Consider the following 14,294-nt stretch of genomic DNA (forward strand, 5'->3'; position numbering starts at 1 on the left):
GCATTGGCCATACAATGAAACTGAAGGTTCTGTATGGTTCTGGGGTGGAAACACTGCATAAATTCAGTGTGGAGAGAGAGGCATAATGTCAAGCGTAGAGACAGGATTGGTACTTCAGTGATAGTTCACACTGAGGTCTCCAGATGTGCAGGAGGAAGCTGGCTGAAGAGCCAAACAGAAAAACAGCCTTGAGGGCAGTCTTTTTCTTAAAAGTTTCTGCCATGTGTAGAAAAGAACTTCATTTAGCAGTTGACCATCACATTGGAAGACCAGCTCCAGGTTTGATCGCTTCACTTAGGCTGGGAATTTCAGCTCAGCATTATGGATTGTGTTTGGGGGCAAAAGGAGATGGAAGTCAACTCTTAAACTTGCCAGGGAGAGTTTATTACTGCTAGATGCATTATCATCCCTGCTTAAAAGGGCATCCTCTGCAGTGTGCGCTGTGCCACCCCTGTGGAGATTCTGATGCAGGTCCTGCTTGGAACAGGTCACAGTCTAGATGGGAAAGACAGACAAAAGAGCAAAAGCAGATACTGAGATGGAGAACAGTGAAGTCCCAAGGACAGAAAAAACTCATTATGTGAACCAGGCACAGATCATGGGTCCCCAAATTCTAAATACAGCCCTGAATCACTAGACCACATTGCTGATTCTTATTAAGCACATTATATTTTACTTTCCATCAGAATTTTATAGGCAGAGGGACATAAGGAAACCAAAGAGGTGCCTGTTTTTACAGATACTTTTGGTAGCAGCATTCATGCAAATAAATTTTGTTTAACAATTCTAATTTTTTTTTTCAAATGCTCTTGCAAAAGACAAATAATACTTTCATATTTTAAGAGGGGAATAAAAAGGCTTGAAATACTGTATATAGAAATATATACTATATATATATAAATACAATATATTTTCCCCATTTTTAAAAATATAAATAGTATTTTGGATTTTATTATCTTTTTTTTGTTGCTGGCATTTTTCACTACTTATTTATACCCACAGCTATTCATTAATTCATTGTATTGCTTTATTGCTTTTAAAAGTTGACAATGACTGAAAGGATTTGGTGTAGTTTTTTGTTTTTAAGTATAATCCATCAAATCCAGAGGAATGTGCTAATGTAAAAGATGGTTTTGGGGGTCATGTATAGAAATAATGTTGGTGTTATGATATATATATTCCCATTAACTGAATATTCAGACTTATACAGTAAATAATATTTAGTGATTTTGGTTCTTCTGGGATAATTTGCTATTTGTATAAATTAGACATTTTGAATTCAAGATTGACTGAAATTTAAGGTTAGAACAAAACTCTGCAGCCTAGAATATCCTTTCTGTGTTTCTGGGTTGGACCCTTACAAATCAGTTGCAGACTTTTCTGCAATGTCAGTGTGAAATCATAAGTTCCATCTGAGAATTCAGGCAAACTTGAAATCTGATCTACATTCACCTGAAATCTGACAGTTTTGGGGGTCCTTGGTAAACCTGGATTGCCTGGGTACAGCACTGAGCTTCCATCTTTCTTCTCATTTTCCCTTGCAAAACTCTCACAACACAACTGGGAAATGGTCGTTCTGGTGTGAGAAAGTCTTGTCAGTGCCATCCTGCTGATCTGTATGTGGCTTGTCTTAAGATATGGAAACACTTCAGAGCCAAACTTCTGGTTCATGGCTGCTATTATAAAGAACCAAGGTACAGATTATTTTAAACGTGTTATGAGTAGGAATAAAAGGTAAGAAGGAAAACACAAGGAACTCAGTTTATTTTTTAATTCCTTCATTGCTTCAGAAATTCTCAAATATTTTCAAATAAGGTGTTTTCAACCTTAGAGTGGTAATGGACAGTAAAGAGAGTAAAGGAAGTACAGTAATTTCACGATTATACACCGCACAATTTTGAATAAAATTTTGGTCCGAACCCGGAAGTGTGGCTTATAATCAGGTGCAGCTTATAATCGTGAAATTACTGTTATAGCTTCCTACAGAGATTTCACAGCACTTTCACTATTTAAAAACCCCTGCATTCACATCTGTAATGGGAAGGCTTGTAGTTCATTTTAGTCATACCAAATTGAGTTAGTTAAGAACAACTTCTAGCCAACCGATGTGCTACTTTCCTTTTAGCCTTCTTTTTGAATCTCAGAGCCTTTTAAGACAGAAACATGAGGAAAAAAGGACACAAAGAGCTCCCAACCCCACATACAACTGTTTCCAGCTTGCTCTGAAGTCACTGGTGGGCCCTTGATGACCTCACTGGACATCTCCCAGATGACTAGAGGTTCATTGCTAGGGTCATTAGTCAAGACTCTGCCCACTAGTTTTGCCTCCTGAACAATTACCTGAATGTTCTCTTACACCACCACAAGGACTTCCTCGTGTGCTCTCAGAAATCTCGCCCATTCTCAGTCTCTCCCAGCGCTTGTCCCACACATGCCTGAGTGTCACAGGGGTTTGTAAGTACAGCAGTATGGCTCTGATATTTTGCCTTGCTCAGATGCTCTCAACAGCTGGCCTAATGGTATTTCACTGCTGCTAAAAACAGAGCCCAGAGGACTTTTTTTTTTGGTGTGGAACAAGCAGCATGCTTTAAAAATAATTGTACAAATTTTGCAAACAAAGGAGGGGAAAAACAGTCTTGGGGGGTCTTTTACTGCAGTCTAGGGCTGAGATGTTCAATATAACCCTCTAATAAATTATCTTCTTGGAGAAAAACCCCAAAAAACATTTAGGTTTCTCAGGGAATTTCTGATCACTGTGGGATGAATGAATCCCCTAATTGACCCACACTGCATCCTATATGGCTCTGCATTGAATTTCTAAGAATTGTTTCAGCTAATGGCAATTCTGCAAAATTTCTGATAAATTTGCAATAAATACCACCAGTGACAAAATCATAATCTTGCCATTGGTGTAATTTGGAGTACAAAAGCACTCAGGGATTCCTGGTGACACAAGACTCCCCTGGTGGAAGATTTATGCTTGGAGGCAAAGCGGTGAAAGAGCAGATAACAAACTTGTCCGACAGTTTCTAAACATCCGCTGTGATTTGGGATGGAAAGTACAAGTGTGGTAAATGAAAACAAACCCCCAGAGGAGGACTAGTAGAAGTCTAACACAAGTGTTACAAAAAACGTTTTGTTGCAAATCTGAAGGGTTACAGAGAGATCTGTGGGCAGAACTTTGACAGTGTAATGAAAAATTAAATACCAACAAACCAAGTCAGCTTTGATGCTGTTTTATGAGACAGCTTTTACCATGTATTTTTAGAACTAAGTGTCTTTATTCTGGGATAAATGAACTTAGAGTAACATCTGGGAACACACATCGTTAAGCTTAACTTTTTGCTGAAAGCTTCAAAACAATGACCGTCTCTCATGGGAAATCTCATTTATAAAAATGGAGGTTTTTTGTTTGTTTTTATGGGGTGAGTTAAAAGAACAAACTGACAAATTGGTAGCAGATTGCAGCTTTTACCAACAAGTAGAAATGTTTCTAACAGTTTATCAATCAATTAGGCTCTTACAATAGACAGTGACTGTGGTTATGTGGAGAAAAAACTGGCCCTTCCAGAAACACACCCATCTCACTGACTGCCAGCAACTCAGCCTCACACCATCCCAATATTTACTCCTTTGTAACAGCAGTGAGTTTTTCCTGTTAGCTTTTTTTTTTTTTTTTTTTTTTTGATTACCTGTAAGAGAAAACAGCTTATTTTACATACGAAACAATAACAGTGTGAGGAAAAAACAAATAATTCAGGCTTTTTTCAGAAGAGATTTTTCAATTACTTGGACAACATTTCCACCTAAGCCATGGCTTTTTCACAGTTTCTGGTGCAATAGTAGTGGGAAGAGTTTTTTTTTTGCTCACTTGCTTTGGCTGTACAGCTAATGAGGTGATTTGTTGATTACCATTCATTATCTATATACACATATAAAGATAAAAAACTGATATGATATAAAAATAATATGATATGATATGCTATATTAAATTTCAGTATAGTACAGCATAGTATATTTACATAAACATACACAGACATAAATATATATAGTGTGATTGCATGTAATTATGGATATTCATAAATATTTATGTGTATTGTCTGTGCATTATGTGAGAGACAGTGTTAGCTCCCTTCATGTCACATGAAGCTCTATAATTAATCAGCTCATTCCTGCAAGATGCACAGTGCCTAATAAGCTGCAGACTGCTCACCCTGTCACCTGAAAGGATGTAAAGATAAGAAACAATGCCAAGAAAAAAACTCTGAATGAAATGTTCTGAAGTCACAGTGGAGGCTGAATGCCAGTTTCAAACGTGAAAGCCAACTAATTTTATGCTCTTATAAGCCTAAAATAATCTTTAAAATGTGACTTCGTTTCCCAAGTCATTTCAGGGATGCAAAGAATGTTACTTTCCAGGTTTTACAGCCTGGAGTTCATCATTTGCTGAAAGTTTCTTTCTCTAAAAGTGACAAATTATTTCACTACACTTCCCTTGTGAGACCACTCGTGAAAGAAAAGCTTTTGATAGCTGTGCTTCATCCCATACTTTCCATCTTCCCACTTAAAGTGATTTGCAGACAGTTACATAAATCCAATTTCAAAAATTTTGGTGTTACAGCTTGGGTGGGTTAGATGAATAACTAAGGACTTATCCATATGTCTTGAATATGCAAGCTTTGGCTCAAAATCTCATGAGGATAGATCTCCTGCTTCCAGTTGGGCTGGATTTGTTAGCTTATTTTTTCTTCCAGAAACACACCCTTAACACAGACTGCCAGCAGCTACATCTGGTACTACCCTACTTTTTGAACAATTTGCTTTAAAATTAGAGGGGGGAATAGCCAAATATTTTAGGACTTGCTAAATGGTTTTATTCAAGAAATGTGCATGCCCATCCATACCATGTAATGCATTCAAGGCATGTATCAAACATCTAGTGAAATATCACTGCACGACCTCAAACCTGACACATCTGTTCTGCCTGACAGAATAAAACTACCACTGAAATATTTTTAACTATTTCAGGTGATATTTTACCCTTAAGGTTTAGAACAAATTCCATAGAAAAGCGAGTGGAACACTGCAGGCACACTTGCTTTGGGGATGGCTGGGAGGATGCTTCTGAAGGAGATTGCTTTGCAACATTTCACTGTAAAAATAATATTCAGAATTTTTTAAGCAATTGCAGCACTTTATTGCTCGAACAACTATTTTCTCTTCTAGAAACTAGAGAAGAAACACTGATTAATTGACTATTGTTCATCCTCATAACAGCAGGGATATCCATCTAATGGGCAGCAGGTCCCAAAATGCTGGGCTAACTTTCCTGCTAGCCAAGAGGAGAGCTTGTGTAAAGAGTGCAGAGGGCCTTCCTCAGCTTTTTCACCACATTAAGTGGGGACACTATGGAAGAGGGTGCCTTACCTAGGGAGGCAAGTGGAGGGCAGGAGGAGGTGAATTGATACCTCCTGGCACCCCTGAAGGTCACCAGTCCTGCTCAGCTCTGGTCAGTGGCAGGGAAAAAACATCTCCTGCTGTGTCTGGACACCGACCTGCTGCAAGGCAGGGGCTCCCTGCTCCCATTAAAATAAACAATAAGAAAAACTGGGCATAACAAGAGGAATAAACACAGTAACTCAGCTCCTCAGCCCAGATCCCACAGAATATAAATACTGTTATGATGCTTGGTGGAACAGCTTCACAGAGGAGCAGAAGGAAAACCATGCAGCTGAAGTACCCTTATTCCTCTCCTGCTGGCTCCATGCTCCCTCTTCACAGGGCTGGGCACAACACAAGCAGACATGCCATGGGCTCTGTGATCTGCTATTAACAAAGAATCATTTCAGGACATTTGTATTAGAGAGTAGCATTAAACCCTACTAATCTTAGGTACGCCCCTGCCTGTCCAAAATAAAAAACCAAACCCAAACAACTTGGATTCCCAGATGGGCCCAGGAGATCAGCATTTTGTCAGCAGAGATGGGCTCCAGGCTGCACTGACACTTGGGTTAGCCAGTGCCCACACATCATCAGCAAGCCATCAGCTCTCGTGACTGCAGCTGCACTACCATCAAAGAAGTGGTGACATCTTATGACCAGAATCCATCTCATTTGGTAGCTATTACCCAAAAGAAAAGTTGATCATTTGCATATTTGATGAGGCAAAAGTCTTCAAATATTTTATTTCTTTTTGATACTTCAGCAAAAAGTTATATGGATTTTGTTACGTTCAACACTTGGTCCAACAATATGCATTTCCATTAAGAAAAACAAAAATCAGCAGGGGTAAGCCAAAACACACACACACACACACACACACACACACACACACACACACACACACACACACACACACACAAAATGTAACTACTGTTTTTACATACTTTATCCAAATAGGATTTTTAATATGTACAGAAACTGTATCTGATGTTATGCACTTGGGTCTAGACATGGAACTTGAAAAAATGAATTTATTTTCATGCATATCCTTTGGTTTTATTTTGGTCTTCACAAGTCTTTTTCTACTTAACTGGCAGCAGACAGCCCTTGAATTGCATTTTAAAAGTAAGATTTATATAGGTATAAAAATGTGGGATTAAGAAAGCTTTAATATTATATTTCATAATTCATTTAACAAAGTAGCAGTAGTTAGAAAATTTTACTTGGCAAGATCATTCTGGGGTGGGAGTGGGCCTGTATGTGGAAAAGGGACCTGAGGAATGTTCGTATGATTAATCTGAGGCAGCACAGCCCAACGATGGGAAATTGCTCTGGGAGGTAGATCTTGCTGTAAACCATTCCAGATTAGATACGAGGCACTGACATATGACAAATGAAACTGCTGAGAGAGTGGCTCATATGAGCTAATGATTTTCAATCTTTAATTAAGCACCTAGCTTGGCATAGTGTCTTAGATTTGAGTAAATAAGTACCTTCAAGGTTCAGGGTCAGAACTTCGATGGGAATTTTGCTGAGGAAAACTGAGCAGGAGAGACTTTTAGGAAGCAAAATGTTGACTGCTCTTCATTCAGAGCATTGAGCAAACAAATTCAGATCCGGCTGCAGCACCTCCCTGGCAGGTGGGAAGCTGCTCAAGGTGCCATGCAGAGAGACTTTCCTCTGGAGGCCCAGAGCATGCTGGCCTGTCAGCAAGGAAGGGCACTGCAGCATCTGGGTGGAAAGAGGGGAAAAAAATGTTGCTTAGAATCTGCTTAGTTTGGGCCTTGTATTGCCTGACCTCCAAGCTTTTGGGCACAATTTTATACCCACAGCTGACTGTGGGCACACAAATTATAGCATTCAGGAATTTAACTACCTGATGATTGGGCCTCTGCTCAGTGTTGTAACCCCAAGCATTCCACATTCATGAGAGAAGCCTCCAAAAAAATTAAAAAAACCTGCAAGATTGGCTTCAGGAGCATGAATTAATACTTTTTGAAACTTCTGCTTTTTTGAGCCTGCATGGCTTGCATTTGCAAGTCCTCCCACCATCAAAACCAGTGGGAATCTTGGAAAAAGCACAGCGGTGAATTCAGGTTTCTGCTCACCAAAATAAATCACAAAACTGGACCTTCAGAAAGACAGTGGCAAAAAGAAAAAAAATAATCAAGACATAGGATAAAGTTGCTGGAGATTGCACTATAGAGGCTACCAGGCAGTGTCTATAAATAACACACATATAATGTATGTAATAATGTATATATACATCAGCATCTCAACAAAATACACACAGGCAAACAAATCTTATATAGGCAGACAGGCATCCATATATAAATATGCATTTCCAAAGACATCACCCAGGACACCGAAACGGATGATGTCTGTTTTTCTGGAGCAATGACACGTCCTAGTGTGTCAGGGAAATGGGTGATGCCTATCTTTCAGGAGCAATGACACTTTCTAGTGTGTCAGGGAAGGGCATCAGAGGCTCCTCAGGACAGTACCCACAGTGTTGAGCCCACAGAAGAATCAGGAGCCCCATGAACTTTGCCTCCTCCCACTCTCTTAGCAAGTTACTGACTTGGCCTTTTCCACCAAAATGCAGACACCAGAAAACAGGTAGAGCTTGACAAAATGTGCACACTTCACCAAGATTTACTGCTCAGGGAGGAGTACAACTCCACAGTGAAAGATCCCATTGGCAATGCTTTCCTGGAAATCCCTAGCTGCTCATGCTCTTTGGTGGAGGTGTAAAAGTTGCCTCCACCCACCTCTTGTTGTGGATTTTGCTGCAGTTCTTGCAGCTGCAACTGCATGTTGAGAAAGCTGTAGGAATGGGTTAGTTTCAACAAACCCAAACATTTTTCAGCAATATCAAGCACAACTTCTAAGCATGTTTATATATATCTAAATATATATAAACATATCTAAATAACAATAGATTATTTGGACCCAGATTTGTGAAACAGGATTGAAATCTTATTTGGGGGTCTTTGGAAAAATACCTTCTCCATAGGCTGGAAATGGATACAGAGGAGACCCTGGAGACTCCTGAAAGACCCCAGAGTATGTTGCAGTGCATCCATCTCCTCACTGCCACTGAAATGCTACTGCAACAGAAGGTGGCAAGTTTTCTATCAGTATGGAGGACAGGAAGGTGATACAGAGCATTCCAGTGTCTACAAAAAACCCAGCTCACCACAGCCTTGCTGATTTTCTTCTTTTAGAGCATTTGAAGCTATAGGAATTTCTTTCCCAACTCAGTAAACCTTGCTGGGAAACACCTTTTCTGCCTCTGGTAGGATAACTTGACCTTGACCCTGGTAAAGCCTGTGGTTCCAGAAGGTCTAAGGTATGAGCAGACTGAGGTCAGACCTCAGCAGGGCTGCTGCAGCTCCTTCTGAGGGGCAGTGGAGGGGAAACTCCAGTCTCTGCTCTCTGGGACCAGGGACAGGAGCTGGGAACGGCTGGAGCTGGCTCAGGGGAGAATCAGGCTGGATATCAGGGAAAGGTTCTTCCCCCAGAGGGTGCTGGGCACTGCCCAGGCTCCCCAGGGAATGGTCACAGCCCCAAGGCTGCCAGAGCTCCAGGAGTGTTTGGAGAACTCTCTCAGGGATGCACAGGCTGGGATTTTGGAGTTCTCCTGAGCTGGGCTTGAAGGGTCCTTTCCAACTCTGGATATTTTATGATTCCTGCATAGGTTGCTCAGCTATCATATACTTGCTACTGTATGTTGGTAAGGGAGAATCAAATCCAAATATTCTCTTTAATATTGAAACCCCAGAAATTTGGGAAAAAACAAACCATACAATTTAAGTGAAACTCAAACAACTCAGGAGGGTGCCCTCTATTTGCAGGGATAACCAGATCTGTACAGCTTTTATTTTAAGGCCAGTTTCTGAAGCAGTAAGCATTTTTTACTCCCTCCTACTTCATTATGCCATTGTACTCAGATTTCGGCCCTTTTATCCTTTGCCCATTTCAGTCATGTTCTGGGATCTGCAGTGAAACCACTACAGGAGATGGTCTGCAGCATCAGTAATGCTTTCAGACAAGCTCGGTAGCTCATATTTCTTTGTTAGCATCCCATTGCGAAGGGGAAAGATCAGCTCGCTTTGTTCTTAGGCCTTGATTTTCATAAGCTAATGATGACTGTGGGTGTAATTATGGTCAGGCTTAAGTGGTAGCACAAGGGCAGAAAAACAGAGAGGCGCTTCCGTGGGGCTGGCTTCCCTCTGCTGCACACACGGAGCGGGAGGACATCGCTCGCCCTCCCCACTGGAACAGCCTGGCCAGGGAAGGAGGGATGTGCCATGGTCTGGCTGCAGCAGAAAAGGCAGGATGACAGTGGAACATGAACCTGAGCACCCACTAGTTTGTGACTCTGAATTAAACCCCTCTGGCTCAACCCCCTCCACAACAGCAATACATTTCTCTTCAGTTCACTGTTGAGCAGGACCCTTTGGTGGAATTTTTCCCTTTAATGTTGTGTTATCATTGCCTTGGTGGAAAAAAATGTATTTGTGCCTGATTATTTGCTTAACAGTTGGGATAAATACTGCAATGAATGCTGCTTTTAAAGGGGATGGGACATTCTGTGGATGTAATAGTTCATGAGTTTACCACTGGTGGTATAGGTATATAGGCAAAATCTTTAATTATGAAGAATCATAAAATGATTTGGGTTGGAAGTGACCTTAGAGATCATCCAGTTCCAGCTCCCTTCATATAGGCTTATTCAGTCATGCAGTATATACTGTTCTTTTTAAGCATTCTTTGGTTATTACTTAAAGCAATTAAGTATTTTGAATCTCATGCCACTTAACCCTCAAACCTATTTTTTTTTCTGTTTTCAAAACAAAAATAATTTGAAAAATTTGAAGTCCCCTGCAGCTCTAAAGAAATATCTACTAAAACGTGAGTAAACATTCCCCAATATTTGGAAAAAGAATGGAAATATTTTCCCAAAAATGACAAAATACTGTATTTCCAATGAGGTACCACTTGAAACAAAATGTGTTATAAGCATTCTGCTGGGAGGTGAGAAGATTTATAAGCATGCATTTGAAAAATTTCAACCAGCAGTAATGAATATTCATATGAACTAAAGAGACTGAGGTTTAGGCAGGCTTGCAATATTGTTTTCCTGCAGTAACAATATGCAAATGTCTGTACACATAGGTCCTCGAAGAGAGAATGAAATTGGAGTGCAAGTGTCACGGTGTTTCAGGTTCCTGCACAACTAAGACCTGCTGGACCACGCTTCCTAAATTCAGAGAGATTGGATATATTTTGAAAGAGAAATACAATGCTGCAGTGCAAGTGGAGGTGGTACGAGCCAGTAGACTGAGACAGCCAACCTTCCTGAAGATCAAGCAGATCAAGAGCTACCAGAAACCCATGGAAACGGATTTAGTGTACATTGAAAAGTCACCCAACTACTGTGAGGAAGATGCTTCCACAGGGAGTGTCGGTACCCAGGGACGACTCTGCAACCGCACCTCTCCCAACGCGGACGGGTGTGACATGATGTGCTGCGGAAGAGGGTACAACACACACCAGTACACCAAGGTGTGGCAATGCAACTGCAAATTCCACTGGTGCTGCTTTGTCAAGTGCAACACGTGTAGCGAGCGGACAGAGGTGTTCACCTGCAAATAACGGCATCGAGTGCAAACAGAGCGAACTGCCACGAGTGAGGAAAGTGGAGTACAACAAACAACGACAGCATCATTTTGCACATCTGATCCTCTTGAGGAAAAGAACCCCAGCCAACACCACAACAACCACTCCCTCCCTACTACTACTTATGCTTCTAAGGATGGTGCATTTTGGCTGGCTGGCTGTTGTAACTGCTTTGGAAACAAGGGCAACAGGATTAAGGTGATGTTGACAACCACGTGAAACTTTCTCTATCTTTCTCTCCCCCTTTTTTTTTTTTATTTTAAATTTTTTAAACTACAATCTGGGTGTTGTAGAGTTCTCTTAGTGTTTTAAATTATACTTCTCAGAGAAGCTGATTGCATTGCAGCTCCCATGACATTTAAAAGAAAAAGACACTTTCTTCTATTTCACAGCAACAAAATTGTCTAGCCCTGTGCAAATGAAGACTTTTTTAAGGAAATGAAATCTTCACTGACTAGAACACAGAATTCTCACTGCAAAAACCAAAATTTATATGAAAGCAGGTAGAGAGAAAACAACTGGTAGGGAGCAAAATCTATGGCAGAAATACTCCACTATCAGTTTGGAAAAAGACCCCAACAAACATTCACAAAATTACATCAGCTGCCAGTGACACTGGAACTCTTTGAATGAACATTAAAAATAATTATTTATGTTTTTAATAGTATCAAAAAATTCTAAGCACTAACGGGTAGCTATGTCTTAATTCTGTACTAAATGTAAACTTATTGGAACTCTGACTTTATGACTTTTGTATTTGGTTCTCCCTAAGTTCTTCAATGCTACTGATCTGTTATCACTCCACTATTAGAGAGTTCAATTACTGTAGGCCTTAAACAATTGCTAGAACTGAGTGAAAACATCACATGAAACTTTGGTTACCAATGCTTGATATTGACTTTTCCCACTTGCCTCCTGAATAAGAATGACTTTTTTAGACTCAGGCCTGAGGTGTGGAGCACCTGCTCACAGCTCCTCATAGGGAGTTTTAGGATACAACTATGTGCTTCAACAAATATCAAAGGTTTTGCTTTGACTTTAAATGCACTGGCAGGATCTTCCAGGCATTGTGTTTTCCCTTTAGTGGTTGCAAGTTAATATTTCCAAGATTTCTAAAAAACTTATGCTCAGTATGCACTCAGAAGTCAATAAAAGTCTGGCAGCTGAGCTCTAGGTTGCTGCCACCTCTGAGCTGTCATGGCTTCATGAGCATAAGAAAGCCAAACTTTGGGTTAGTCTGTGTCATCATTACTTTAAGGTTAACAATAACGTACCCCTGGTAAGCACATGAATGTTAAAAGAAAGAAGCTCACTTCTTAATAGCACTCAATCCTAATTCCCACACCTTTTCCCTATGAGAGATTTTAAAAACAGCCTCAGATATTTTACTGCTGTAAAATCTAGTGTTTTAACCCCAAGAGTCCAGATATGCCCACTTAAAGCACAGCCCATTTAACCATGCAATTTTCTGCTTGTCCCAAGGGTCCCTGCCTGATTTTCTGAAAACTTGGATTAAAATTTCCTTACATCTGCATATCTGCATTTTTAGCTTTTGTTTCATTTAATTACTTACATTGAGGGGCTGCAGAGCCATGAGCCCTCCCCACCTGACACGGAAGCACTTGCCCATCCACATGATGCTCTTGGGGCAAGGGGCTGGTGGACCTAGAGCTCCACCAGCTCCCGTGCTGGGTGTTTGAATGAGCCAGAATCACCTTTGTAATTTGTGGACCTGTATTATCAAAGGTAACGAATTATTTGGGGACCTTCATTTGAACACTTACGAGGACCTGCCTTTCTGACCCCAAGCACTTACCCTCTGAAAATCAGACCCTTTTGATGACTCCCTCACAGAGCAATGCAGAATTGCTTATTTTTTTTCAATGTTACAGTTGATTTCTAAATACCAGCCTTGGCAGGAATGAGTGCAACTTCACAGAAGTCAACAGGGGCCCCCAAAATACTAGATTCACTCCATGTAATTTAAAGTCCCTTGGATTCATGGGTATTGCTGTTGAATAATAGTGATAATACTGTACTTTCACTACATTCTTGACAGGAAGCAAATAAAGCTCCCAAACACAGTAATGCACAGTCTTATGGTACTAGATACTGTAAATATATTAGAATAGTATTTGTTAAGTACAATTGAGGAATCCAATTAAGTTATATTATTGTATATCGTTTAAATGTCTATAGAGTATTTTAAATTATTGTGAACTACACTGCGTTAAAAAAAAAAAGAAAAAAAGGAAAAAAGGTTATATGTTATAACACCAACCACTCTGAAAAGTGGACCAAAGTGACACTTTCTCTTTTCCACACCCCTATTTGAAATAGCTCTGTCTGCTACTGTAAGACCACTGTAACAGTCCCACAACTGGCTGAGCAGCTAGAATGTAAGATTTCAGAGCATCCTACAAAAACTTTGCTCATGTGGAGGTGCAGCATTCAAAAAATTGCTATATGGCACAAAGCAGGGGCTGGCAGTGGGAATGCTTGACTTTGAAATATGTTCCATGGAAAAGCAGTATTGGTCAGAAAATACCTTTACCACTAATATATTGAAACACTCCCCAAAATCACAACTTTTAACAAAGGTGTCTGTGAATAGAAGTGGGTTACACACAACTTTTATTTTTAAAAATGTAGTTTGATGTCAAAGACCTGTGACAATAGAGGTTGGAACACGATCAGCAACATGTGGTTAACCGTACCTTAGCCATGACAAAACTCAAAATACTTTATGTTATTAAAGAACTTAAGAGCAAAGATCAATTTGTTTACTATGTTAATGTTTTAAGGCAAGCAGAAAACAAAAGACAAAATGTGTTTCCATTAAAACTTAATTTTTTCCCCTTCCAGTTCCTTTTCCTTTTATTTGTTCTTTGTTTAGGAAAAAAAAACAAAAAGGCAACGAGGTCTTATGAAAAGACCATTTGTGTACAGATTTCTCCACATGAGAAATGATAGATGAATTCCAAGTCTTAAGCAGTTTTTGTGTTTCTGGAAAAATAATAATGACTGTGTGTGCTGTCAGTCTCGAGCCATCGACCTACACCGGTGCTACAGAGAAACAAGCACCAACATTGCTGGCTACAGTGTAAAGATTAATTTTTGGTGGAAGAAAATAAATGTTTTGTGATAGAAATTTGGCATCCAACTCA

The 14,294-nt window shown here is 40.0% G+C and overlaps 1 protein-coding gene across 5 annotated transcripts in view; it reads left to right on the forward strand.

The window, feature by feature from the left end:
- The window catches only part of WNT7B (Wnt family member 7B), a 93,869-nt gene extending 79,878 nt beyond the window's left edge, over positions 1 to 13,991 (forward strand). For all 5 annotated transcript variants that reach the window (XM_033058936.1, XM_033058935.1, XM_033058939.2 and 2 more), the window contains exon 4: positions 10,624 to 13,991. In XM_033058936.1, coding sequence (XP_032914827.1) covers positions 10,624 to 11,103 — 480 coding nt within the window. In that variant the 3' untranslated portion in view covers positions 11,104 to 13,991. The remainder of the gene's footprint in view (positions 1 to 10,623) is intronic.
- Positions 13,992 to 14,294: the final 303 nt, after the last annotated feature.

This window comes from Catharus ustulatus, chromosome 4, assembly GCF_009819885.2.
Source record: "Catharus ustulatus isolate bCatUst1 chromosome 4, bCatUst1.pri.v2, whole genome shotgun sequence".
NCBI classification, from domain to species: domain Eukaryota; kingdom Metazoa; phylum Chordata; class Aves; order Passeriformes; family Turdidae; genus Catharus; species Catharus ustulatus.